Source organism: Scatophagus argus, chromosome 3 (assembly GCF_020382885.2).
Source record: "Scatophagus argus isolate fScaArg1 chromosome 3, fScaArg1.pri, whole genome shotgun sequence".
In the NCBI taxonomy this organism is placed as follows: domain Eukaryota; kingdom Metazoa; phylum Chordata; class Actinopteri; family Scatophagidae; genus Scatophagus; species Scatophagus argus.
Window position 1 is genome coordinate 9,128,906 of NC_058495.1, and position 27,993 is coordinate 9,156,898.

At 41.6% G+C, this 27,993-nt stretch overlaps 3 protein-coding genes across 6 annotated transcripts; 2 read left to right on the forward strand and 1 right to left on the reverse strand.

Moving 5' to 3' along the window:
• Window positions 1–2,569: 2,569 nt before the first annotated feature.
• Window positions 2,570–7,023, forward strand: sp7 (Sp7 transcription factor). Of its 2 annotated transcripts, none has more exons than XM_046383260.1 (2): window positions 2,570–2,945; window positions 4,303–7,023. In XM_046383260.1, exons 1-2 carry the CDS (start codon window positions 2,682–2,684, stop codon window positions 5,647–5,649), a joined length of 1,611 nt encoding a protein of 536 aa, XP_046239216.1. In that variant the 5' UTR covers window positions 2,570–2,681; the 3' UTR covers window positions 5,650–7,023. The 2 variants fall into 2 exon arrangements, with proteins under 2 accessions (XP_046239216.1, XP_046239217.1); XM_046383261.1 differs by having other exon boundaries at window positions 2,570–2,930.
• A 6,589-nt stretch (window positions 7,024–13,612) lies between these two features.
• tarbp2 (TAR (HIV) RNA binding protein 2) lies at window positions 13,613–20,130 on the forward strand. 2 transcript variants are annotated; one of them, XR_006842955.1, is made up of 8 exons: window positions 13,613–13,857; window positions 14,787–15,101; window positions 15,301–15,370; window positions 15,524–15,641; window positions 16,054–16,181; window positions 16,502–16,697; window positions 18,108–19,467; window positions 19,662–20,130. XR_006842955.1 is itself a non-coding variant. In XM_046383265.1 (7 exons), the coding sequence occupies exons 1-7, from the start codon at window positions 13,805–13,807 to the stop codon at window positions 18,263–18,265; spliced, it is 1,038 nt and encodes a 345-aa protein (XP_046239221.1). In that variant the 5' UTR covers window positions 13,613–13,804; the 3' UTR covers window positions 18,266–20,130. The 2 variants fall into 2 exon arrangements, 1 of the variants encoding a protein (XP_046239221.1); XM_046383265.1 differs by having other exon boundaries at window positions 18,108–20,130.
• tespa1 (thymocyte expressed, positive selection associated 1) lies at window positions 18,431–27,975 on the reverse strand. 2 transcript variants are annotated; one of them, XM_046383256.1, is made up of 12 exons: window positions 27,610–27,975; window positions 26,506–26,693; window positions 26,334–26,376; window positions 25,349–25,389; window positions 24,899–24,952; window positions 24,283–24,322; window positions 23,714–23,764; window positions 23,469–23,564; window positions 22,896–23,104; window positions 21,645–22,798; window positions 21,233–21,338; window positions 18,431–20,729 (listed from the first exon to the last, which is right to left on the reverse strand). In XM_046383256.1, the coding sequence occupies exons 2-12, from the start codon at window positions 26,648–26,650 to the stop codon at window positions 20,647–20,649; spliced, it is 2,022 nt and encodes a 673-aa protein (XP_046239212.1). In that variant the 5' UTR covers window positions 26,651–26,693; window positions 27,610–27,975; the 3' UTR covers window positions 18,431–20,646. The 2 variants fall into 2 exon arrangements, with proteins under 2 accessions (XP_046239212.1, XP_046239213.1); XM_046383257.1 differs by having other exon boundaries at window positions 21,248–21,338; window positions 27,610–27,972.
• Window positions 27,976–27,993: the final 18 nt, after the last annotated feature.

Sequence of the window (27,993 nt, forward strand, 5' to 3'; positions counted from 1 at the left end):
AGCTCACTGCACTGGGACACAACTCAGCTCTGAGGTGTTTAAACTGGTCTTTACCCAGAATTGGACATCTGGCCACATACAAAAAAGATGCCAGTTGCTTTCTTTAGTTATGTGTGTATGTCATTAATTGCCTATTTTCAAGGAAGCATAGCAACTGTGCATGCGGCGACCATTGAAGAGTAAAGTGAAGCAATGATTTCTGTTAATACATGTCACTTGCTGCATCTAAATAGGCTTAGGCTAATGAGCTACCAACACTAAAAATCCTGGAACTACTAATACATGTGATAGCTGTCATCTGGACAATAACTATCCATACGAAACATATAATCAGCCCTAGGCAATGTAATCATGCCCACCCAACGCCCCGAGGTTCATCAAGCCTGCAGTAACATACTGTACATACCCGAAAATCTAAACCACACAGAGTAGAAAATAGTAAATAGAGCGGAGAAAGCTTTTTGAAGAGGCTGTTAAGAGCTCAACGCATTCTCTAATTATAGATCTCACTTGCTCTCTTTTGAAGAGACCTGTAAATGGGAGCACGCCAAGGTTTTAGATTACTACAAGCCTTATAAAAATGAGGAAAAGTAGCCTATTGTGGACCACATCGCAGCAGTACAGCAGCTTTTTTTTTTTACCTCCCCTCTAATTTCACTTAAATGTAAAACATAAAGCACTGATGAACTCTACGAAGATAAGGAACAGTCCACTTAAAGACTTCCACCAGTAACACATCATGTGTCAAATGAGAGGGGAAAGAAATGCTCAAGAAAGTGTGAAAAGATTGCCACGTATCTGAGGATTTGAGCATGAGACTGCATGTCCACAGGAAACTTTATTGCTCACATTTAGATAGATAGATAGCAGGTGTTGTAATCTCCCGTGACATTTTGCCCTCTGGTTTATATGACTGCAAGCGCAATCCTGTAGGAGTGTGTGACAGTGTAAACTACTGCATGTAGCAGCCTTTGTTCTTCTACTCACACCCTTTCTGGAATAAGAAAATAAAGCGATGAAGGTCAGTTGGAGAGCAGACTGCCAAATATAGCCGCTGTGTTCATGTGAGGGCCAGACTCTCCAGAACGACAAGCCCAGCTCTGACCATGCCCTGTAATTGAGGAGAAAATAAGGACAGAAATTATATGTTTATTTTTGACAACAATTTTAATCTTCTGTGCTCTCCTTCAGAGAACGAGACGCCCACAAAAAGGCGCTGAGAATCTGTCTTACTCGAGACTGAAAGTTGAATTTTTTGAACTTTTTCAACGAATGAACGGAATTCTAAAATGAACCTGATATACCTGACCTCAGCTGCAGTAAAATCTATTAAAGCATAACTTCAGTTTATGAGCCTCACACAGTTAAATAACACATTACATAAAACAACTAGAAACGTCTGAAATAAAAGCATATTTTTCCTCACTAAATATAGATTCATTTCCCCAAATTCTTAGGATTGGGATCGATTAGTCTTTTCACTCTGTGCAAAGATTTTTTCCTCCTCCATGTGTTCACTGAAACACTTTTTTAACCTCATTTTAAATCTAACTTACACATTCTTTATATTTCTATTATGATGTGTATGAAAATATGAAATATGTGAATTTATGCAAGAAAGAAAATGCATCAGCTAACAAACAAAAACAATAAAGCCTAAATGGGTTTATGATGGTGCATTGTTGAATGTAGCTGTTAAAGAAAAATAAAAGCTGAATAGTTTTCTGGAGCATTTGGCAACATTTTATAAAGAATCTCTGCGGAGTTGTGAGTCTTGCTGGTCTTTTAATATGGGTTACAGCAGTTTTAACAACCAAAAAAAACCCAAAAAGACCACTGCCATTAGCTTCCATGCATGCAGCAGCTTAAGGACAAATCTTTAAACTGGTAGGTCAGCTAACTCAGGCCAATACATATTTCCTCTGACAGACTTTCATCCCAGACCAGAAAATCAATAATGACAAACGCCTTTGAAACACCGCCGTCATTGGAAAAACTTTATACTCTTACATTTTCAAACTTCCTCTTTAATTTTTGCTTCTTTTTTATCAAACGTCTTACTTGAGGAAACTATCTCTGCTCGTCTCTCTCCCTCCTCCCTCGTGAACCCGCCGTTTGAATTCGTTTTATTTGATGCGATAATCTCTTCTTTATTTTATTTAATGACTTGATCCTTTTCTTCTTCGCTTGTCTCTGTAGTTCAGTCTCTTTAACCATCACAGTTAATGTCTAAAAAGGCAGTTAACTGCATTTAAGAATATTGAAAACAGAGTGAGGGTTGAAACCAGAATAATAAAATCTCGGATGGAAACCACAGACTTGGTGAGCTTAATTTTTTTTTTCTTTTATTTGATTTATGTGGCGCAGGCCGAGGCTACATGTTCTTTTGTTATTTTTCCTCTCTCACAGGAAAACGGAGAGCGCTTTGGTCGGGTTTTCACTTCTTATTTACAGTAACGTGTCTAATAGCAGGAATACAATTTACAGCAGCGTCTTTAAGGAGAAATCCGGCGAGATGCTGTTAGCTGTAGTCTTTCTCCCCTCAGACTCCATTGGACTAATCCCAGTGGAAAAAATAATGCCAGTGAAATTGAAATAATGTCCGCATGGTGATTGATGAGTAACCCATTCATGCATTTATCTTGAAAAATGATTCGACACCCTCCGACTGGGGAGGTGGGATGTCCTCTTTCTATCCACCAATCTCCGTCCATTCTCCTCCATCTCTGGGTTTTTTATTGCCTCTTAGCGAGTCTTCAAAGAGCCCAGAGCCTGTAATTAGGGGGCGGGCTCCCCGTGCCTCAAAACACTTCCCCGCGTTGGAGCCCAACTTCTCCCAAAGTGTCCCGGGACTCAGAGCTGCGCTTCTCCCGCTCCCCTCAGCTTCCTTAGGATTTTGTTTCTCAGGGATGGCCGCATCTATTCTGGAGGTAGGGAATGTAATTGTAAGTAGATTTTTTTTTTCCCCTTCTCATTTGTGTTTCTCCTTTTATACAATCGTCAACGTTTTATGATGTTAAAATTCCAGCTGAAGTTTGTACCAAAAGCTGTGGCGAGGAGGTCTTTGACGTCTGAAGAATAATACATGAATGACCAAACCTGTGAAATAGCGAAATGAAAATTATGATTTGCATTAATGGATAAAGATCTTAGCTCTTAAAGCTGGATAATTTGAAACAAGTTAAGGATGAGCTGCTGACAGAGTTTGACTTAGTACCATGAAACTTTACCACTCACATCTTAACCTGCGCTCATCGAAGGCTTTTTAACTCTATTTGATAACAAGTTATGGCATGGCCATGAGAGGCTCAAGATAACAGTAGGCACCGTAGGGGTAAAGAAGAGATCATAAACTCTGTGATGAAACATTATTAACCTGAAGACTCAGCTAACTCCTGGGCTTGTTGGAAGAAAAGGTGATAACCACTAATAACTTCTGAATGGAGAGGCTGCAGTTTATGTCTGAAGTTATGATCATATTTGAGCCACGGTTATAGGAGAGCCTGGACTGTAAAAGACAACTTCAAAACATATTTATACACCTATAGGATTATCACGATGATAGCACAGCAAGTACAGTAAACTTTATTGAAGAAGCACTGTAAAGTTCTACAGAATTATTATAGGATTACAATGGTGATCTAGTTAAATATGCATGTACAGTGTGTGATAGCAGCAGCAAGATGGACCTCTGAAATGCAGTGTCAGTGACCTGCACTGTGAAAAAGGGACACACTAGAAAAAGTATTACTTTAAAGCCAGATATACCCAAGAATGTGCTCACTTAAAATGTTTTGATTTCTAAAAGGGCTAATGAATGCTCTAAATGCTCCCATGAAATGTCACGTCATAAACTCAACACTCAACATGATGATAAACAGACACAATCATGCATTCAAATCGGTCGTAAACGTATGTGACGAAACGTTTGGCAAGATATGTGTGTTTGCTATAACTGAGAAACAGTTAAAGATAATAGCTCAGTGTGTATACATGATTACAATATATTTTGTTTTTTTTATGTTGGATACTGTGAAAACAAAACTTCACAGCAAACATGAAACTAAAGAATGAGGGCTTTCCTCCTTTGCTGAGCAGGGCAGAGCTTTCCCATGCACAAACATTCAGTGCTTTAAATTGCCCTGACCACTCTGAAAACGAAGCGAGCAGGAAAAGCCAGTGGCGGTGGCAGTCAGACATAAGTTTTTTATTAGAGTTGACACTGACAGAAGCAGAGGCAGCAAGCAGCCATTTCCTGCAGACAGACAGTCTTATTTTTCTCCCTTGTCTCCTCCTCCCCAGGAAGACGCACGCTATGGCTCCAGTCCTCTGGCTATGTTAACTGCTACCTGTAACAAATTTGGCAGCACAAGCCCCGTCAGGGATTCAGCTACACCCGGGAAGACCGGCAGTACTACTCCAGTAAAGAAGCCCTACGCCATGACCTCTGACCTTCAGACAGCTAAGAACGGGCGGACCGCAGACGGCACTGGCCTGGCGGACTCCTACACTGGCTCCTTCACTGCAGCTGGAGGAGGAGGCAGTGGGCTGCTTACCCCCACTGGAAGCCCCCCTCCTTCAGCTGGAGGCTACACTACAGAATATAACCCTTTTTCCCACTCCTTCCAGACCTCCGCCTCCCAGGACCCCTCTCTTTTAGTGTCCAAGGCCCACGCTACGGCCGACTGCCTCACCAGTGTCTATACCTCGCTGGATATGACACATCCCTATGGCTCCTGGTATAAAGCTGGCATCCATCCTGGCATTACTGCTGCTCCAGCTAATGCCACGTCCTCCTGGTGGGATGTCCACCCCAACTCCAACTGGTTGTCAGCAACCCAGCCCCAGACGGACGGAGGCCTCCAAGCCTCTCTGCAGCCTGTGGCACCCCAGGCCTCCCTTAGCCCACAGCTGCCCAGTTACAGCACCGACTTTACGCCACTCAACCCAGCTCCTTACCCTTCTGTGGGACTGGGCTCCTCCTCGCACCTCCTGCAGCCCTCCCAGCACATGCTGCCCCAGGACATGTACAAGCCCAAGCCTGTGCCAAGTGCAGGGCTGATTGAGAGTCCCATGGGCCTAAAGCCTGCCAGGGGATCAGGGAGCTACAGCGGAGGAAGTGCACCCACCAGGTCCTCATGTGACTGCCCCAACTGCCAGGAGCTGGAGAGGCTGGGGGCCTCAGCTGCATCCCTGAGGAAGAAGCCGGTCCACAGCTGCCACATCCCAGGCTGTGGGAAGGTCTACGGCAAGGCCTCCCACCTCAAGGCTCACTTACGCTGGCACACTGGCGAACGGCCCTTTGTTTGCAACTGGCTGTTCTGTGGGAAACGTTTCACCCGCTCAGACGAACTGGAGAGGCACGTGCGCACCCATACACGGGAGAAGAAGTTCACCTGTCTACTGTGCAACAAGCGTTTCACACGCAGCGACCACCTCTCGAAGCACCAGAAGACCCATGCAGATTCTGCAATGCAGGGGAAAGCTGTAGCTGTGGAGGGAGAAACGGATCCGCGGAGTGAAGAGACCACAGAGCTCAATGCCAGCGCCGTACCCAGCAACCCTGTCACTGACCAAATCGCCAATGGAGATGAGAAGACTGGAACACCTAATGGAGTGGAGAACAGTAGTGGACTATTGGAGATCTGACTTCATTAAGTCTTCTGTCCAATTCTATTTTGAGACATGGTGGGTTTGTTTGTTTATGGTGAAAAACTCACCTTTTAATAAAAAAAGACAGTATTTTGTTTCAAGACGTACAAAGGATATCAAACTGTCTTTGAAAAGACTTGATATGATAAACGACTAAGCATGTTGCAAGTAGCAATCTGGACCACACACACGTGCCAAAGCCTGCAAACATGCGCCAATGGACAAATGTGTGCAGACAGATACAAATAAACACAGAAATAAAAGTAACCAAGCCAGGATGTACATGATGACAAATATAACAAGCACATGTGTACGTACACATGTGCAGAAATAACCAGGAGCAAAGGTGCAAGCATATATACTGCACACACACACACACACACACGCTCATACATACAGCATCACATTTGCTGCCATTCAAACGAGACAAACCACTGGGGAAATTTAATCTGCAAAAGCAGAAGGAAAAGAGCTCTGAAGCCACAAAAGGAAAGTAGTTTGAGAAGGAGACTTATGGTTTAGAGGGGGGACGATGGAGTTTGGGCAATGGATGCCTAGAGAAAAATCTGATTTACAGCTGTACTTTGATACTTTATTCATTATTCTTGAAACAATCATTGGACAGTCTTACTTACTGCTTCTTGTTGCCAAAGACATTTTGTTGTAAAAGGTTTTGCATTTCACTTTGTTTGCTGTTTGCTTCTTTCTATGTCTAATTTAATAACATATTTACATAAATAATCTAATTTATGTCTTAAATTATACACATGGAAGATTATCTTGCACGCTGCGGGACTTATAATGCGTGACATAATGCAAGATGGTTGAAAGTTGGCCAAAATGAAAATAAAATACATTAAATTAAGATTTTTTTTTCTTATTTATTAGTTATAATGTGTTTGGGGTTTTGTTTTTAGAGATTTATTTATAGATCTTGAAGTTAGATGTGTGTGTAAACTATTTCTCTATAATCTTTTAATTGTGAAGTCTTCCACACCTGGCAAAGTAATGATTAATAAGGGCTTCTCCTTGTTTGTACATACTATATATTTACAACAGTATATAGATATTGTTAGGTGTGTTATTTTTCTACTTTATACGTATTTTCCATGTTTTGTGTAACTTTCCATGACTACAAAAAAAAAAAAAAAGATCTCTATGATGCATCAGTTAAAAGAAACAAGCATAAGAGCTTAATCTGTTGCTCGTGGTGGAACTGAACTACCACTGTTTTGTTGTGAAATGAGTGTATAAAGATACTGTAAATAGTGATAAAGCATTAAACCTCGTAAAGGTAAACATGCTGTAAAAGTTGTGGTGTGGAGCCATGACAATGTTGGTGCTTTCAAAAGTAAAGAAATTTCAAAAGCATTTTCTTTGCTGGTGTTATTCGTGTGCAATTGCGTTCTTAAAAAACAGTAGTAGATCTTGGACATCAACATTTCATCCTTTTCTCTCCCCAGTCACTGTCGTTCTTTTCATATCTTACTATATTTCCACCTCGCCATGGCCAACCAAATACTTTCATTATCTTTTGCAGCACAAACAAAGCCGTCCACTGAAGTGAAGTCTTAACTCCACACAATGACCCCTTTCAGAGAGCCACTGTAGTTACACTCAAGACAATTACTCCACTCTCCAGCTTGAGAGGGGTAATTACTGAGTGCGATGCTCCAGCAGAGCCAGTAGAGAGGAGAAGAGGGGATTAGAACAGGGGAGCTGTGGCTGTATTGTTTATTGAGGGAGGCGGTCAAACAAAGGACCCCAATTAAGGCAGGATGCAGGATGAAAGACGTGATGTGGAGATACGAATGAAGAGGAAAAGCAGTGCTGACCATTAAGTATACTTCACAGTCTGTCAAAAATCTCTGTAATTGTTCTGTAACTGACATTTTGGTGCCTTTGTGCAGAAGCTCAAGTCACAACAAGTGGCCCTTGTGTGTCTTGCGGGCCAGTTTTCTGGGGCCAGGTCACGCAGGCTAAACTGCAGACTAATAAAAATACTTGAGATGGGTGGACTGAATTAAAAGGGAGATAGCCTCAGTAATAAAGCGTACAACAGATGTGCTGTGTTCTCCAGTAGTGCCAGACAAAGAATTATTCTGTGAGAGTGACATGAAGATGTTAATAACCAGCGTGGCTAACAGGTGATGGGTAAAATAGATGATAAGAATATAAAAACAGGAATGTTAAAATTCTTCTCCACAACATCCTTTTAAACGCAGTTTTCCCTGTCTGAAAAAAAGAAAAAAATTGTTACTTTTTTTTCAAAATATAAAAGTAAAGAGTTTCATCACAGAGGTGAAGACCTGTACAGTCGGAACCCCCCTGAAGCTACTGACTCTCCTGTTGTAACATTTACACTTCCCAGGCTGCATGGTTCCAATTTAGGGCTTCTAATGAGCTGTAGTTGAGGTCAATTTATATAAAATGTCCCGGGGCCGACTCTGTCATCACGGACCGACATGTTTATGGTGGTCTGAAGTGGGCGCACATTTGAGTCCACAACATAAAAGGCAAACGGGGGGAATGGGGTATGGGTAGGGTGTGTCAGGACAGCGGGTGAGGTTGGGGAGGGGAGGTGGGGGGTGAAGAAGACGGTCAGTGGCTGCTACTGGTATTTTTCTTTTTTAAAATACACTTCCTCAGCAGCGGTGGTGGTACACTGTAGCCTTAACTTTATTTTTACTTCTTTTATTTAGAAAGCCAGGAAACATTAAGTGTTGCTTCAAATAAGGTCATAAAAAGAAAAATATACATGAAATGACACACAGGGGCAAAAGAAGACGCAGGACAATCTGTTCCATATGGTTTGCCCACATGTACCCCTGCACTCCTTTACACAGAATTAAATCACTGCAGTGCACTGACTTGTTAGGGCTAAATAGGTTATTCCAGAGGATCCCAGACACACCTGTTAAAGCCATCACACAGCCCATTTCCGACCTAACGAACAAGACGAAGCAATTTCAAAACATTCACTCGAGCAGTGTTTAGTTCAGTCATGAGACTTGATGAGTTACATAAACTTTTGCTTAATGAATTACTCCAGGGCATTCTGAGATCCCAGCTGTTTAAAATGAGGCTCGTGATGATCTGTTGGACAAAATGTTAATTAATCTCCTTTTCCTGTTATTATCTGGTCCTAACTGAGTGGTCGAGCAAAACAATAGACTGTGCTCTGACATAGCCACAGGCACAAACCTCACCAAATGAGTGCAGGGTGGGGTGGGGGTTTGTGGGAGGCATAAAGCAGGACAAAAGCACAGGTGTCTGCAGGTGTGACTAGGTCTCTGCAGAGTGGGGGGAGAAAGGGAAAAGAATGTCAGTACGCCCAGAGGCTCAGAAGTCAGGCCTTAAGTAAAAACAAGATAAGGCTTTTTGGCAAAGGGGAAAGGTGAACTGACCTGGGTGAACCATAACGTGACCTGAAGAGCCCAAGAGGTCAGGCTGAATAAAACAGGTAGTGAAGAGGAAAACATAACAGATAAGAGAGGGCAAGAGGTAAAAAGGTCACGCTGTCTTGCACATGTACTTTCTGTCTATTGCACCTGTATCATTTTTAGCCATCATTTACATTTGTCAGGAGTGAAAACAACATGCTACAAAAAAGAACAATCAATGTGATTAAGTGTTTTTTTTTTCTTCATTTAAGTAGTAAACTCAGCACACATTGTGGCAACATGGCTGATGCAACAGTCTTGTATCTTGCAGCACTACCTCCTATCTCTCCTCACTGAATCATTATCACATTGGTGATGGAGGTCAGACCACCCTCTCACTTTTGACTAAACAAAAAGCAGTCTGAGTGCCTTGCATCATCGAACTTGGAGCGCTTTTCATATTTCCAACTCTAACCATACAACACCACAGCCTCTGCTAGCCTCGAACTGCCTTTAAAGTTTAAAGGGAGTCCTCCCTTGCTGCCCAGCGCACCAAATGCGGCTCTAAATGAGGCCATTTTGTTTATAGGAACTGTGGGAGGGTTGTGGGTGACTCTGTGCCCCTTTAAAAAGATAATATGCTTCCCATTTAATGGCCTCCGGATGACAAATTGCTTCCAGGGGAAAATTAAGTTAAGAAAATTGCATGTGTGACACGTAAAGAGATATCCACTCAACTTAAGATGTTTGACATCCATAATTCAATTATACGCAGCGGTTGTTGCAGTTAGGAGTGTTTTAAATCACTACATTTGCCCATAAAGCATGAAGGAATAAAGTACCTTCTTTGACTTTTTTATCAGCGATCACAAATATTTTACATCATATAACATTAATGTGTAATTTACTAATTAGGAGATATTGTTCATTATCAAATCACATTTCATACTTAAGTTCACTTAAGAGGACATATAGTGAGAGCACATACAGTAAAGCCTGCATGGTTTACTTCATTTTAGCCACAATGCAAAGTTTTCTTTCATGGACAAGAGAAATAACCATATAACTCTTGGAGATGGTCGGAAAAACGCTTGGCCAATTATAACCTAATACCCTTAAAAATATCTAGAGCGCCCATAAACTGTTCTTTCCTTTAGAAAATGCTTACTATCTTGATGGTATTCTGACTGACATACAGCCCAAACCATTCTTGTTTGCTTTTTTTTTTTTTTTTTTTTTTTTTAGTTCAAGCCACTAAATACTTCCTTGGAACATTTTAAGTGAAGGGATTTGAAAGAGACAGTGCAGAAAAGGGGTGGTGAATATGTAAACGCACAAAATCCTCAGGAGAAAAGGTAGCAAAAACACAATCAGAGAGACCTGCCACTAAAAGCACAGCGGTAAGTGAGAAATGAGAAGGCAGCCAAATAGCAAATGAATCTGGATTTGGATCAACAGAATGAGGAAACTGAAGAGAGGAAAAAAAAAGAGTTAGAGAGAGAGAGAGGGAGAGGGAGAGCGTCAAATGCAGGAGAACTGAGTGATTTGGGTTGGAAGCGGGAGCAGGGAGCCAGGGTTGGCAGGGTTTTGGTGGAGGAGTGTGGTGGTTCAGAAGTCCTCCAGCGCGAGGCGCCAGTGTGTCCGGCGGGGGCCCTGACCATGAGCTGCCTCACCCCCCCAGAGCCACGGCCACAAACCCCCTCTCCCTCTTCACCACCAGCACCGCCACCCATCCAACCCAAAACCCACTGGCAGGCAGCGCTTCACTGAAGCTGCTGCTGCTGCTGCTGCATGTTTATTTAATATTCTGAAGAAATTGAAATATCTTTGTGGCTTAACACACATACATACACAATTACATATCACTCACCCGCACACACACACACACATACACGCACGCATACATTCACACACATTACCACCACAATATATAAATAAATAAAGTAAAGTAATAACGTTCTCTTGATCTGTGGCCAAGAATAGAGTTGGAGAAAATCTTTTTCAAATGGTGTTTTCAGAAGCGTAGAGGGAGGAGCGTGAATGTCTGACACTGCATGTTGCCTGAGCAGGCAGCATGTCTCAGACTGACTCCAGGAGAAGAGAGAGAGCATTACCAAAGGGGTTGACAAACAAGAAATAGTTCCCATGTGACAGGAGCACTGTAACTTAAAAATAAACAAATCCAAATATTTACATGTGCTGCTGGATTAGACGTCCATCAAATATGGATTTGATCAAAAAGTAAGCTAGTCATGTGCTAAGCAATTTACCAACTCTGAGTGTGTGGTCTGTGAATGAGAACATGTATATGAGGTGTTTGTGAAGTGTTAAATGAACAAATGTGCGTGCCAGCCTTTTTCGGCATATGTGTGCACACACGCACACATCCATAATGAGCCTCTGATCATTACAAAGCAATTCCTTCAGACAGAAATCCCTTAAACAGCCTCTGGTTTTTGGGCTTCATTCTATCCCCCTTCTGTCTCCTCTCTCTCCTCAACAGCCACCAACCACTGCTGCTGCCAAAAATAACACAGGAGCGCCACTCGAACCCGCGCCTCACCACAGCACAGCTCGGCCGCAAGAGAGGGATCAAAACACACACAAAAAAGGAAACACATCATATTGTGGAAGGAGGGGAAAAAGAGCATTCATACAGCTCCATGCTTGAAGATATCTCTGATGATTTTGGCAACCGAAGAACCGCACACAAATGCCCCGGGCCAAAACAGGGAAAAGGAAAGTGTGTTTGTGTGCGTGTGCCTATGTGTGCATACATGTTGGATGTAGTGTTACTTTCGAGACGACATTCATTTCTGATCTCATTCAGTCAGTGCTTTAACCACAAGCTCAATAAGAACACTTACATTATCACGTTAAAGGTCAATAAATTAGGGCTCGCGACTGACAAATGAAGGCCCACTGAACAAAGCAAATTAACGCTGAAAGCATGAATAATGAGGGGGAGGACTAGACTCTGGTTACAGATAAATCACAGTGCTTTGATTGTAGGTTTGGGAGTTCAAATCGGAGACAACTTTACTCATTGTCATGGCCAGTTCACTTTGTGTTGCACTTGGCAAAATGTGCTTATCCACACTGACACGCTGAAGCCAATGAGCGCAGCCATTGGAGTCCAAGCTCGATTTCAACAGTGGCCAGCAGGGGTTTACGAGCAAGCCATCACAGGATTAATTGTCAAGCCACAGAAATAAAGGAAATGATGGAAAGGTGGAAAATGCACTGAAATATTTTATGGAAGTGCTGCTACATTAGTTGGGCAGGAGGTTCAGAACTTGTGGATCCAAAGGATTTTAAAGGTCTGCACGACTCCTCTGGGTATTCACCGCGGGCATCATCCAAACTAAGCAAAGAAACTCCACCAAAATTAGAGTTGTCGGTCCGTAGCCTTATTCTGTAATTACCTGCATCACCATCACCACATTTTGCTTGAAACATTTCTACCCCTCCACACACAACACACATACTAAAGGGTAAAGCAATGTATAGGCTAGATAGTCATATTGTCTTTTCAACAGCGTTTCACTTATGTATTCCGATTTCACTGTCGTTTTATTTTGTTTTCACACTGTTACACCACTTTTATTTGTAAATGACTGTTTTTCTTCATTTTCTTTCATTTCAAATTTGTTTTTACTTGCCTAACTCTTGTGTTCAAACACAATAACCAATTTCCCATGTTGTCATTATTATTACTGTTTTAGAGGGGTTTATATTTCTAAGCTTTGTTATTATTAGTCACCTCACAGTTAGTCTGGGTCCAAACTCTAATGTTTAGATTTTAGGATCATCAGTTTACCAAACTCGTGAAATTTCCCGTGTTTTCATGTTGGTCACACTAGTTCATCCCCACTAATATAGTGGAATGTTAGGTGCCAGGCAACCCGGTGCCACAGTGTACAAAGTCCCAACAAAGAGGCTTGTCATACGGGCAAATCGGTGATGTATTATCGCCCCCTTCTGGTTCCAAAGAAATATTGCACATTAAGGAAAGCAATAAAAGTTAGGCCAGGCAAAACAAATTCTCCCGAGAACCTCGTGTCTTCTAGAGAAACAACTACATTTACTCAGGTACTGGCACATTTACTCAGGTGCTGGCACTCACTCGAGTACCTCCATTTTCTGGTACTTTTTCATCCTCTAGGACTTAGTGGAAAACATAGATCTTATCCTTTTGGTTCTGTATTTACGCTGAATAAATTATTACTGTACTAGACAGGTACGCAAATCTTAACTTTACTTACCAGTTACTTCAAATTTATGCTCAACCATAAATGGAATTCTACTTTTGATGTTTACGTTGTGATAGTGTTACACTTTTCCACCACTACAAAACTAAATTCTCAATTTAATGTAAATAATTTTTCACCTGTGTCTAATGTTGTGATTAAACCATCGTCCATGAGGTCGATGCATATAGATACCTGGATAATTACCTTTTGCCCTGCATAGGGTTTGTACCTGGATTTGAAAACTCAGTGTCGGTGTTTTCCGGTGTACGAAACGAACTAACCGAAGGGCCTATGGACCAATTACAATTCGAGTTTCACGGGGTTCCGTTTACGTCATCTACGTGCGTCGAGAGGACTTGGTTGCATGTCGAAGCGAAAAGGGGGCTTCGTCTGCTCTTCACATGTCGTTGCCTCATTATCTGTCTGGAAAAATACCGTCAAATGAAAGCAAGTGTCTGTTCTGGTGGGGGGATTAACCATCCGAAACCGATCGGCTCTGTCTGCGTGAAATAGGGAATGAACGACGAGACAGCATCGGACAGCTGGAAGAGAAACTCCGGGTGCTCCAGGTGAAGCCGCACAGAAGCTAAGCCACCATAGCACAGTGGCTAGCTGGGGTGCCAGTGTCAGAATTAACCCTCTATATTTACAGATTGTGTCGAGTGTCCGCGATAACACAGCAAAACTTAATTCTGACTAAAACACTGACACTTCGCCCGTGTAACCACTTGTTACTGTTATCAGTTAATAACTTTTTTTGTTTTGTTTACTACTATATATTTACTGGTTTCCTGATGTACACAGTTCCCAGAGGACATGTATAAACTTAAAAGCAATAAGCAGTTCTGATTATAGTTTTTTAGGAACACGTAGCTAAAAGTAATGCAACCTCACTGATTTAAACTGGGGGAACAAAGTAATAGAAACACCTGTCAGTATAACACAATGCAATTCTACAGCCTGCAAAATGACTGTAAAATTTAATCAACATGTTTCTAAAAATGAACAGCAAGGGAGGATTTCACGCAGGACTGTTGAAACAAAATGCATTAGTTTTTGCAAGGTTTTCTAAATAAACTGGTTTTGTATGTGCTACCATGCATGTCTGACTGCCCATCTTTGTACTTTTTAAGTGGTTTAATTACCAGTTGATAAGAGTTTATCTAAGATCAGTCAGATTTCTGTTGCAACGATATAAAGGTGGTAATGAGAGCTGTGGTTACTTTCAGAGTGAGTTTTATGGATTCAAGCAAGCTGCTGAATCCCGTCTATTTTCTATTGGGATGGCGGTTTTGAATGCTCAACCATTTGTAATGTGGATGTACCAAGTCCTGGCATCGGTTTAGTGCAGTAATGATAAAAGTAGTAGAAAACATGTCTAAATTAAGCAGTCATGCAACAATCTATATTATGTTTCTCAACGAGAACTTCTTAAGTCCTTTGTAAGTGATTCAACAGTTGCTCAGCGGTCCTCTTCACGCGTTTTTATTTTGTTTAGTATTGAGCAAATGCTGGCTGTGAATCCCGGAAAGACGCCCATCAGTCTGCTGCAGGAGTATGGAACGCGGATAGGCAAGACCCCAGTTTACGACCTGCTGAAGGCCGAGGGACAGGCCCACCAGCCCAACTTCACGTTCCGCGTCTCCGTCGGAGAGATCAGCTGCACCGGCCAAGGGCCCAGCAAGAAGGCAGCCAAGCACAAAGCAGCTGAGGCTGCTCTGAAGATGCTCAAGGGAGGCCTTGGAGGTCCCGCTGGAGTTGCCGTTGGAGTAGACGGGTTTATTGGAGTTGATGGGTCCACTGATGGAGACGGGTCAGTTTCCTGTTTAGTTTTTTACATGTCTTTTTGCTGTCTCTAAAGTTGAAATGATGCAAAGACAGCCACGATGTGATTAAAAAACATGGCCAGCATCAGCTAATGTCAGCATGTCAACGTGTTGAACAAATCTGAGACAGAGATCTGTGTGGTTTTGTTACTTCTTCCTCTGTGTTTTATCTCATCTTATGCTCAGCTCCCAGTCAGAGATGAAGACCTCAGGCAGTTCTCAGCAGTCTGAATGCAACCCTGTAGGAGCTCTGCAGGTGAATAAATAATGATAACTACTGCAGTTTAAGGCTTTGTTGTGCTGTTTGGCTTGTCTATTAATAAATGCCCTCATTGTCTGCTCAGTCTCATTAACAACTTATGCACTTTTTTTAATCCTCAGAAGTATTTTCTTTGTGTTTTTGTGCCAGGAATTAGTGGTGCAGAAAGGATGGCGTTTGCCCGAGTACACAGTCACCCAGGAATCTGGTCCAGCACACCGCAAAGAGTTCACCATGACCTGCAGGGTCGAGAGATTTGTCGAAATCGGTAGAACACATAATGTTTCATTCTTGGAGATGTGTGCTGTGTGTGTTTATTGGTGTTGATTAAATCCACTTGTTGCAATGTTTAAACTTATGTTAACATGCCACATGACCACTGTCCTCATAAATACCATGGAGTTGGCCATCAGTGATGAAACATTTCAGCACAGAAACAGCTCATTGAAACTGAAGAAAGTTACATGTACTGCCTTCTAAAAGGATGCCAAATAATTTCTCACCGTCACTGACCTACACTCATAGGTCTAATTTATAGTCCTATGAGTTTTTATAGACCTATTATTTATATTATCGTCCCATTTAACAACATACAAATATGCTTGCCAAATTAGAGCAGATATGCTTATCAAAGTCTTAATAAGTGAATATCAGTTACTCAGTATCTTGCTTCTCTCCAGGAAGTGGAACCTCCAAGAAGCTAGCGAAGAGGAACGCAGCAGCTAAGATGTTATCACGTATACACGACGTCCCGGTGGACCTGAGGGCCAGCAATGATGCTGATGCAGAAGATGACACGTTCACCATGGTGAGAAATAAACAGAAATAAACTTTTATCTGTGCACCAGCCTGTGAAGATCCTGCACGTTACAGGAAAAGATGCACAACACTGCATAACATGTAAAAACCCAAATACTTACCACATCCGGAATTATGGTCCCTTAATACATGCAAATGCTGTATTTGCATTACATGGTGCTTAATCATGTCTGCCATTTTCAGTTGTTTGTCTTTCAAATGTTATGCCGAACACAAAGGCAATGTACCTGGCACCATATTAGCTTTTATCTTACACATAAGTCTTATTGGCAGATAATAATAATAACTCCGTCTCCTCTGCACACACAGCACATGGGGAGCAGAGCTGAGTCGGGCAAAAGTAAAGGCTTCAGCTGCACTTGGGACTCCCTGCGTAACTCTGCTGGAGAAAAGATCCTCCAGCTCCGCAGCCACCCTCTGGGCATCCCCACTGACTCCAACTTCTGCTCTTTGCTGAGCGACCTGTCCGTGGAGCAGCGCTTTGACGTCAGTTACCTGGATCTAGGTGAGCACACAGGCAGCAGCAGTTTAACAATGAAAGGTTAAAAAGAAATACAGAGTCAATAGACATCACTGGTTACATGCACAGGGAGTTGCATCTTAGTTAGGAGTATGTAAAGTTAACAAAAGAGGTGAGTTTACACCGTGCATATGATGAATCTCATTACAGTGCAGATTATTGTGTGTGTTGTAGACGCTGTAGTACGTGGTAAGAGCATTTTCACATGTTGTTTACACCAACACTTTCACAGCATTATTATCTAACAATTAATATGCCGACATTTCAACAGGAAGTTTAAACTTAGACTCGTAGCCTAAAAGTAAGAAAATACTCAGAAAGTGTTGAGCACAATTTAATCTATAAGGTTAAACATTGTTTAGAAAATATTGCCTTCATTGAAAGAGACATTTGAAACCGTTAATCACATTCTTCAGGAACATCTTAGACACAACTGTTAACTGGCGTTGTTGACATTAGTTACAGATGCACATTTTTTAGGAAGAAACATTTGAATAGGAAGAGATGACATTTCAGAGGAAACGGAATTAAAATATGTACTGACACTTAAAGCCACCAAGGACTCACTCTAGAAATAGCTCCTCTATGTGCATTAATAGAATAAAGATAAATAGTTTAATAACGTGGTGAGAACTAGTGAGAGTGTATGAAAGTTTAATTAACTGGTGGACTACCTGTGCACATCCCTACCACAACTCAGAAAGGCAGTGGTTCAGTCCGCAACCCCTGCAGACATTGGGTGCCAAATTGTGGTGAACACATGTGCTTTGAGTGGTTGGTCAGGCTTGAAAAAGTACTACATAAATCCAGTCAGTTTACCATACCCCCAACAAACGGCATGCTGGGTGCTTTCTGTCACTGACAACTGGTATGGAGGAAGTAGCCCGCAGCTGCATGCTGTCGCAGTTTCAGTATTCTACAGTGAATATTAATGATCAAATTACAATAAATGTATTAGTTCATATGAAAATAGTCAGTAGTTGCAGCCGTTACATACTGAAGAGTATTAAATGTTCCGAAATGCAAATATAAGATTGTACCTGAAGTACGGCTGGAATGTGGCTTGCTGGCACATTTGTAGTTTTGTTGTAGTAACTGTTACATTTATTGCAAGAGAGCATGAAAAGGCCCATAACTGTGGAGCCACTCGTAGGTTTATCATGTTGATAATATCTGTCAGTGAAATGACGGTGGAGGGTGAGACACATCATCTACATTGCGAATGTTGTCCTTTAACTCCAGAGGCATTTTCACAGCAACGGTGTTGGTGGAAATATATTTATAGTCAAAGTCTGCTGAATTCGGATGTTGAAGCAAACAAAACAAAACCAATGTTAAAAAAAGCAAAAACACTTGAGATATTTTGTAACTATGTCCTCTTCTTTTTTGTTTCAGAGGAGCGTAGTCTGAGCGGCCTGTGCCAATGTCTAGTGGAGCTGTCCACACAGCCAATCACGGTGTGCCACGGCTTTGCTCCAAGCATAGACGCCGCTCGAGCCAATGCAGCCCACAATGCACTTCAGTACCTCAAAATCATGGCTGGAGGAAAGTGATATCATCTGTCTCCTCACAGACGTTACCTCGTCACTACCCCACTACCCATCGCCGTGACAGATTTCCACTTTGGATGAAGGAGTCACTTTTGCGATGAGTTCAAATAACGTGAATTACCTCAAATCACAAATTTGGAAATAGAGACATTTTCTGTCCCCAGATGAACCCCTGCAGCTTTTTTTTTTTTTTTTGGTCATGTCAATCTCTTATTGTTGCCATTGAAGATTTAGCCCAAAAACTCATGCACTTGAGATTTTGCGTTTTTGTCAGAAATTATTTAAAAATGCTTTTTCTGTCAGTGTTTCACGTTTTGTTTGCTTAGCATATGCAGCACTGTATTTTCCACAAATCAAAAGTTTAGAAAGTCTTAATATTATATCAGTAATGGTGCTCTCGCATGAGTTCCCAGATAACTGCAAATTCTGATGCAACAACAAGTGCAAAAGGTCAAAGGGGTTTGTAGAAATTGGACCACGGATTCGCCGAGTATTGGTGCTTTGTTTAATCCCATCCACGGTCATGTCTTGGATTAACAGAGGAAAAATTTCCAGCCGTGAGCAGAAACATGGAGAGAAAAGGACTCTGCTGATTCGCTGTCAAAGGATTATTATTTTAAAGACTGCCCCGTTTTCAGATGAGCTTGAAGGAGCATTGAAAACACGGCAAAACATCTCAGACTGTCATCTGTGATGTTCTTAATGTTGGGCCTCTAAGATTTGAATTTTGGACATTTTTTTTCCCGGTTTAGAACTCACCATGTTATCTTTTTTTAACAGTATGCACTCAAATAAGGTTTAAATTTAGAAATTGCTCCTGTCACTCTTTGGTGTTCCTAAAGGAGAAACTGAGAGGAGTTTCGGTAGAATCGGATGACAGAATACGATGATATGAACTGTCTGGTAATGTGTGCAGTTTTTCCCTTTTATAGACTTTCTTTCAAGATCTGGCCTGTTTAGGAAGGTCCTCACAATTACAAACACCAAGAGGGAAAACTCACACTATGTCTCTTTGGAGTGTGAATTTAAAAAAATATTGCTATTAAATTTAAAATCAACTTATTGGTTCAGTTAACTCCCGAATGTGCAAACCACATTGTAAAGTTTAATTAACTGCTTTAAAACTTTTTCTGATTACATTTCTTTTAGCACACGGACTTTGCTTGAAGAGCTTCACCAGTCCATTTTAGGGTAAAACAAACAAGGTAAGGTAATCAGGTCTTATGATAAAGCGTTGCTCAAACTATAATCATTAAGCTGCTAAAACCTTCATTTGGACTTTCAAATGTTGTGCTCTCTTTTTCCTTTATTGTTTCATTTCTAATTTTAAGCGTTGCCATTTTTTTTCTGTCAGTGCGACTATGATTCCCGTTGTAACATTTAAAAATCTTTTTTCCAGCTACCTGTTGTGTTGTGCTGCACAGATTCATTTCTGCACAACTTACTGTACAACTTGCATACAACTTGCATATGGGTACATACACTGCCTTGCACTCATTTGAAATCAGTACTGAAAACAGAAAACGGTTTGCACTACATGAAAAGATGTCCTTTGCACAATGCAGGCTGACCAGGTTTCTGTTCGTCTCTTCTCCCCAGTATACATACAGTGTGTTTGATGTAACCTCATTCTGTAAAAAGGCTGATCTGCATAATCTTTTTCCTGATTAGTGAAATAAGGAACTGAACCTCTGATTTTAGTGAATTTTAGGTGCTGACACTGTTGACGTCAATGCTGACATTTAGACGTTTGAGACTTTTTGTTGTGGTGGTAGAAAATGTTGCCCAGAACAATGAACTACAATGTGAGCTCCATGTGAAATTGAATTTGTTTCCAATAAAACATTTTTGTAACCTTTACTGCCAAATGTTGTCATAATGACTTCAACATGCTTTCATTTTAAGAAGAATTAGAGGCAGATTCCTTCTGATGTCAGTGTTTTTAATTTATCTGGTTACGCAACTGACTCGCGGAAATGTCTCCTTTTGAAGAGTTCCCTGTGTTTGTTGTACTTTGTCCCCTTTTGTGTTTTCTGTCTGTAAGTGTGTGTGTTTATGTGGCTAATGGCAGCCCCCCTTGAAACGGAGGTTCATAAGGGGCACTCCCGGTTAAATAAATAAATAAATAAATAAAATTCCTGATTGAATTACCATTCTATTAAAAAGTTGTCCCCACAGTATTACATCAAGACAGTTTCACGTTTACCGATTCACAATATGCTCTGTTCAGCGTCGGGTGACCCAGTCCAAAGAAATCTTTTGGGCCTGGTTGGAGTTCCTTGCATGGATGCACTTTGCTAATCCTTAGTTGAACAAGTTCAGTCTTCAGTGGAAGAAAAACTCCACAGGCGTGAAAACATTTAATTGGAGCTCTGGCTTTTCTGTCATCTGTTATGTGAGGGACTGACTTCTTCGTCCGCGTAGCCGCTGCTGTCTGACTGCATGCTGTCGCCTCGCACCACTTCACCTGCACAAGGACACACACACATACACACACACGCACACAGTCAGGCAACAACTCTGTACACAGCTGCTCAAATACAGCTGCAGTCTGACCTGAATAGAAACACAGGGGCACACACAGTATGTTTCTAGTGACAGACACACCTACTCAATGACCTGTATACACACATCCTCACACATTCATCCTTTTCTACATGCATTTGTCTCAACTATTCAATTCCTCACATCATGTCTGCCCTCAATGCAAGACTCCCTAATGCAAAATAAACTCCCTAAAGTCAAATATTCAGGTTTAGAATGAATTTTTCTCTCACAAACACACACACACACACACACACGCTGTGTAAGCACTGAGGGACAGCGTTCTGGATGCAGCAGCTGTGACAGTGTTGACTGGCAACATCCTTTTCTCACTTTTAGAGATGTTCGAAATGGGTGGATGCTGTTTTTGTTGTTAACTTGCTGTTAACACTCACACAAATAAAATATAAATATACCATGACATACCATACCACACAGTACCTTTGTACTGACGTTTTTTCAACAGCGGAGAAGTTCTTATAGTTCTTGTAGTCTCTGATTGTCCAAAATCTTCCTCTTCTCCACTATGCACCTTTGGAGACAAAAGGCATGAAATATTCATTATTTATGGTTTACATACAAACACACTATTTGTATGTTTGATTTTTGTATTATTGGAATTTAAATAAATGTGAAAAATTATGTATTGTTTTATCAGTGGTTTGGTATTAAAAACAGTCTAATTCATGTCATAAATAACTAAATACATTACATTTGGATTGATGTAACTTTGTTATTAATATTGAAATTTATACAGTAAAAAATAAAAATATCTCTTGTGTCATTCAGCCCTAAATGACAGTAACTGCACTGTGCAATACTGTTGTAACTACTGTACCTCCTCCAGCTCAAAGGAGTTAACCTGTTGCAGGTTATTCGAGACCTGCCCCAGGTTCTGATTTGCCAGTGGATTGAGGTACTGGCTTTTCCCCTCGTTGAAAGACTCTTCAGAAGTCTGGACGGTTGAAGTATGGCTGGAATCCGGTGTGTTCAGAGAACAGGAAGAAACATCTTGCTCCTCCCAGCCAGTCACCGTGATGTAGCACTGGGCGAAGCTACCAGTGGAGGCCATGACAGGAAGTGACCTGGTTGCACCTGTGTGAGAGTTCTCATCAGGCTCAGAGGCAGCCGTTTGCATTTGTGATCCAGGACTTGGTCTGTCTGAGGGTACTGTCTCACAGCAGACAGCAGTGTATGTTTTAGGACTATGAGTGCAGAAAGGTGTCTGGTGTACGCTCTCAACTATCCGTGGGCAGATTAGATCAAATGTAACCTTGGCAACTGGTTTCAGATGCGCAGTATCACTCTGAGTTGAGCATGAGCTCAGCTCTGGCTGACATGAAAGAAACTGATGATCTGCTTCTATCACAGTTTCTCCTGATACTGACGACGCAAGAGATGTTCTTACACTGTGAGTCCTACTGTCAAGGCCAACTGCTTTGATGCTGTTTTCATCGGCATCAACATCATCTGTTTGTTTACTGCCCAACATCTCCCGATGACAGACTTTTATTACATTGTGAAGTGTCTCTGTGTCCATCGTGGTCTGCTCTGGTCGTTCCTCTTTCCCACCGTCACAGGATTTATCACCGCCCGTAACCAATCTCACACACACAGCTGAATTTCTCCTATTATAGTCACCCAAGTCCAACTTCTTGGACACCCCAGTCTTGACATTATCCAGCACTATGTCCACGACATCAGGGAGGCTGGACCTTTTTTTGGGTGAGGGCTGTGGAGAGGTGGAGTCAGACCCTCGTGGAGAGCCCGTGTAAAGACACATCTTAGAGACGGTGTCCTTCAGTCTCTCCACAGGAGACCGTGGTTCACTGCGAACGCTGCTCCTGAAGCGTCCAATCCTCTCCACGGGCGACGAAGAGAAGGTAAACTCTGGTGTTGCCAATTTCTGGAGTGGAGTGCGGGAAACGTGAGAGTAGAGGGAGTAGAAAGCGTTGGCCATTGCTGTGAGCACTTGTACTTGTCTGAAGCGACCTGTAGAAAGAATGAAATGTCAGTTAATACATGTAAAACTGATCTCATTTGCTACATCCCAGAATTATTTCACCTGATTACGACTTCATGGTCTTACTAGCGAGAGAGAGGCTGGGGTCTTCCTCTCGTATCCGCCGTAGCTGCGAGTCCAGGAAGAGGCGGAAGTTGATGCCCTGAGCCAGAGAGGGGAAAGTGAAGAAGCGAGGAGGGATGCGAACGGTGACCTGTGGTTCATCGCAGCCGAAGCCAAGCTCGTACAGCGTCTCCTCTGCATCCTCCGAGCACAACTGCAGAACCTCCGATACACTGGTGCGCAAACGAGGGGGGGAAAAAAGGAGGGAAACAGTTTCTTTTCTGTTAAAGGCTACTGAAGAAAAACTGTAATTTGGAGCTTAAGTTTAAAGTTGTAGTCAAGCATGTATGCTGCTTATTATTAGAGTTACAAAGTACTTTGCCATATAATGAAACGTGAGACAAATAAGCAGTGCATACATGTGGAAAAAAAGAATGAAATACTATTAGATAGAATAAAGACATAAAAAGACATAAAAACTGAAATGTTAAGAAGGAAAATGTATCTGGAAAGCTGTGACTTGTCCAGCAAGTCAGTCTGCTTATCAGTCTTAATACCTACAAAATAATAAACCTTTTTAACGTGTCAAAGCCTCACCTTGATGCAGTTTTACAGGTGGAGGAGGAGAGGCAGCTGGAGGCCATGCTGTGGCCCAAGTTCAGCGATGGCAGACAAAGTGTCTGACGAGGTGTGCTGTGGACGAGACGTACGACAAGTTAGAATGAATACGACCAACAATCAGACCGGATCAAACAGTAATTTTAAGTAATAACCTTAATAAGAAAAGCAAACACAAAGCCTCGCGGATTTACATTTGCTCGAGGAACAGGGCGGCCACTGACCTGCTGCTGAGTCTCTTGTGACCTTGATTGATGGAACAATGTCGGACGAGGCTTCATGGTCAACAGAGTGAGGAAAAAGAGAAAAACAACAATTATCCATTCTTTTAAATGTTATATCGGGTTTACAAATTCAGAAGGCCGAATCTCTTTGAATACTCTTTCAAAACTTAGAAGGTGTCCACATGATGGACTGTACTTTACCCAGCAGTCAAGTGATAAATGAATGCCATCATGTCTCATTTACACCTCTGAACCATTTCAGCAGAAAAGCCAGAGGTGTGAACACAAGCTGATGACATTAGAGCAGACGCTGCTGTGATGGTGTTGGTGGTGGGTGGGGGAGTTAAACTGTGCATGCACTGTGGGTGTAGCTAATATGCGACCAGAGTGTGTGTTCTTATGCAAAAATAGGAAATGGAGTCCAAAATACAGAATAACCGCTGGTAGTGCAACGATTAAAGCAACTTGGATTCATATTCACTAACATTCACTAATACTATAGCACAACATTCTTCATGTCTTGTTGTTTTCATGATTAACGCAACTAGAAGACGACAGTTGCTACTCACCCAGCTTCATCCGTAAATTCTCTACCATTCAACACAGACGCTGAAACGAAGAAGAACAATACGTTGGCATGAATCTGAATTCATATGTCATGTTTAGAAGACATATAAATGAAAAACAGAATTAAAATTAAAATCATTATGTACTTCATTACCCTTCTGTAACACCCAGTGATATCACCCTTAACCTGTAAAATAAGGTGTTGTTTTGACCTTACAGTAATTATATTATGGAATATAACTTCTCTTCTCATGTAAAGACTGTACAAGTGGCCCTGAAAGGCTATGTGTGTAAACACAGTTCAACTTCATATAAAATCTTTCAGGAGTTACACATCTTGAGGTATTAAAAAAAAAAATAAAAATTTCACACCCTACACTTCCGCTTCTCCAAAAATATCCTCCTTGGCAGGAGTACAGTAACATTGCATAACACTGGACATCTCTGTGACATAACACAAATGATATGCACAATGCTTCCCTCTCTGTGTCCTCGTCACCACTATTACAAAGCTTAGGTTTGTTGAACATTCATGATGCAACCCTCATTTTCCTGCAGGGACATTTCCTGCTTTGTTAGTTCTCTTGTGTGTGTGTGTGTGTGTGTGTGTGTACTTACCGTCAGCACCAAGACTCAGCTCATCATCAAAATGGTTAGTTTTCAGGCCATACTCTGAAGAAAAGGCACGCAGTCAATATTTAAAGTCATTTCATATTTAGTATATATTTAATATCTTAATTTCCTGAAAATTATCTGCTAAAAATAAAAAAAAATCTTCTCTTGATTTACATGCTGACAAACTTTAACTTAAGAGATATTTTCAATGTAGGCCTTTTACTTTTAACCGTCTATTTCTATACTGCAGTAATACCACTTTTACTGATGTAAAAATAGGTTCTAGACACTTCCTCCACCACTGGCCATGTGGCTGGATATTGGAGTTGATCTGCATTCACAGTACTACATGCAAACACTAAATATGCTAAATACATCGCAGATACCAAAATTGACTGATTGTAAATGGGACCCACTTGTTCATGACAAGGCCAGGTTTCAACTCATACTCACCGAAACTCAGCTGACCAGAGTTTTCTGAGCAGGCCTCTGACCTGTGAGATATAAGCCAACATGACACGCTTAAACACACACACACACACATCCGGTCAGCGACATTTGCATGCTTCTTCCATCAACTAAGTGGCTTTGCATAGATAGCCTCATTTGCAGCAAGATAGCAACCTTGCTACAGTACACGCTTCTTAGAGCCACTTAGATCTGTTCCCTGATCAGCTCTCAAAAGGCCACTGAAGTCGATCAACTTCCTCTTAAAACGTTCACACGCAGAGCACCATTAAGGCCAACACCTCCAAACCGATCTAGTCATTTTCATGCTGAGTTCTCAGAATTGTTAGCCATCACGCCACCCCTATCACTGTATTCTTTCTTAGTGTTGGGAGCCATTTACATGCTGACACTCTGCGCGTCACCGACTGCCAACAATGCAGCTTACTTTTCAATGCCTGAAATAAGGGGCATTAAATAATGTCTGTATGTGTGCTGACCTTGTTCCTCCAGTCAGTTTGATAACAGCAAGAGGGAACTGATATTTCCCTGTACTAATATAATTATTTTAATTACTGTAAACCACAAACAAATTCTGAAAACGTCAAAGAAATCAAGTTGTCTGTTTTCTTGAAAAAAAAGAAAAAGACTGGATGGCTTGCTGAAACGTTTCCATCTATATCTTGTTGGTAACATGTTTTACTATAATGCTGTCTGCATACTAACACTGTGGTTTTAAAGAACTTGAATGAGCTTGTTTTTCCAACTGAGCTGTACGTGCATCATGTAAGGCTATTGTGGTGAAAACAATACTGTCACTGCCTCACCACAGCATCATCCTGAAACACCTGACCTCAGAGAGTTTCCACTTTCTACTGTTTGTTTAACCAGTTCCGAGTGAGTGACACCTTGTCCTTCAAGACCCTGTTGCTGCACTAAAAACATCATCTTACACAACAAAACAAAGTAGCAACAAAGCCAGCTGACTCACCCGCAGCCCAGGAGCCAGTTCTCAATCTTTCCTGTGAAGCATCCTGTGGAAATTACACAATTTCTGTTATGATAAACTGGGCACAAAATCTCTCACTACTACCTAAAATCAATACTTGATCCTGGACATCCTGGAGCTCAAAGAATCTTTTCTTTCCTAAGCCGGGACTCACCGTCGGAAAAGACATCATCGTCTGCTATCGAGGTAGAGGGGAAGATGCACGGCGGTCCTTCAGAGTCCAGCTCCTCCAGAGTGGGCCACTGGCGGCTGCTGTTGATCCAGGCTCGCCGCCTCACTGTGGATGACGGGCTCTCCATCGCCTCAGTTCACGGACAGCTGGGGAACGTGGTGGGGTCGAAGCTACAGACACACAAAGACGATAAAACATTTTTCAACTTGGTGCAAAAGGCTGAGCCTGATAACATCTTGCACCATTTTTTTTTTTATGACTTCAGCTTTTTTTTATATATTAACAGATCTTCCTCATAACTTACATGCTTTGACAAGTTTGGCAAGTCTTTGAAAAACTGATACTGACATTTTTTATGTGGATTACCTCTGAGGTAGATGCTTTTCTCAATTACTGCCTTTAAATTTGTGTTTTCCAACTAAAAACATTACTGAACTACTGATTAAGCACGACCACCTTTTGAAAGCCAAATATCAGTCCAACCATAATATGAAACTAGAACAAACACAACAACACTGCATCAAGTTCCTGTTGAAAGTCGAACGTATGTTAACTGTAAAAATAAAGATATAGTTACAATTAAATATTATTTCTTCAGGAGAAGAATGTCAATGACAAAACATAAAAGTGCCAAGACGAACACATCAAATGTCTCATGGTGTAATAAAATATCTGAGCAGGATATGTTTAAACAAGGTGCATACAGCAGAATAAAATGATAAATAACTCTGTATACGTTCACATTAACAGACAGACATATAAACAAAGTGACAGATAGAGCCACCCAAAGCCACTGCTACACGAAGCCAGAGATAAATGAAAAGAAAACTTGCATTATAGCCTATTAATGAATGAAAGAGTATTTTGAGAAAAGATTCTTGTATGTCAATCATATATGAAATAATATTTACATTTACATTTATTTAATTTAAATCAGACGATGTGTTGTGTTGTGTGTAAAATGACGATGAAAGAGACCAAAACTGGTGCATCCAGTTTGTGTTAATTGTAAAGTTTTTTTTTTAGCTGAATTAAATCGACCGAAAAGCAGTAAATAAACTCGACACAAAGAAAAGCAGCCTTTACCTTCATCGATGCAGTAGTTTCACTTCTGTCCCTCTGGCGCTCTCTCGTTTCCTGTTGTCGCAGGTTGAGGTGTCTGAAACGTCTCTGCTGCTGCTGCAGTCTTCAGCAAACCCTCAAAGTGCCTCCAGCCTGCTCTGTTCTGCCTTTGGTTTACCGATGATCACGACTTTCTGGTAAATTCCCTCTGATTCACGTCCACGTGTGTGCTGGAAGCTGCGCGGATACGCACTGTGTGTGAGATGTGTGCAGACTGGTAGGAAGTGACTTTGCATCTCATCTGAAATACAGCAGTTTAATCAGCGTGGGACGCAGCTGCGGCACATCCTGCAGAGGCAAGAGCACGCTGGGGCGAGCAGCTTTCTGGAAATGTCACGCGTATGGCTG

Bases quoted from the DNA above. Each gene is read 5' to 3' on its own strand.
- sp7 (XM_046383260.1), top strand. From the start codon at position 2,682: ATGTCCTCTTTCTATCCACCAATCTCCGTCCATTCTCCTCCATCTCTG. The intron at 2,946-4,302 runs GTAAGTAGATTT...CCTCCTCCCCAG, and splicing joins TGGAGGTAGGGAATGTAATT to GAAGACGCACGCTATGGCTC.
- tarbp2 (XM_046383265.1), top strand. From the start codon at position 13,805: ATGAACGACGAGACAGCATCGGACAGCTGGAAGAGAAACTCCGGGTGC. The intron at 13,858-14,786 runs GTGAAGCCGCAC...TATTTTGTTTAG, and splicing joins AGAAACTCCGGGTGCTCCAG to TATTGAGCAAATGCTGGCTG. The intron at 15,371-15,523 runs GTGAATAAATAA...TTTTTGTGCCAG, and splicing joins ACCCTGTAGGAGCTCTGCAG to GAATTAGTGGTGCAGAAAGG.
- tespa1 (XM_046383256.1), bottom strand. From the start codon at position 26,650: ATGGAGAGCCCGTCATCCACAGTGAGGCGGCGAGCCTGGATCAACAGC. The intron at 24,323-24,898 runs GTAAGTACACAC...TCTTCGTTTCAG, and splicing joins GCTGAGTCTTGGTGCTGACG to CGTCTGTGTTGAATGGTAGA. The intron at 23,565-23,713 runs GTCAGTGGCCGC...TCTCGTCCACAG, and splicing joins CACAAGAGACTCAGCAGCAG to CACACCTCGTCAGACACTTT.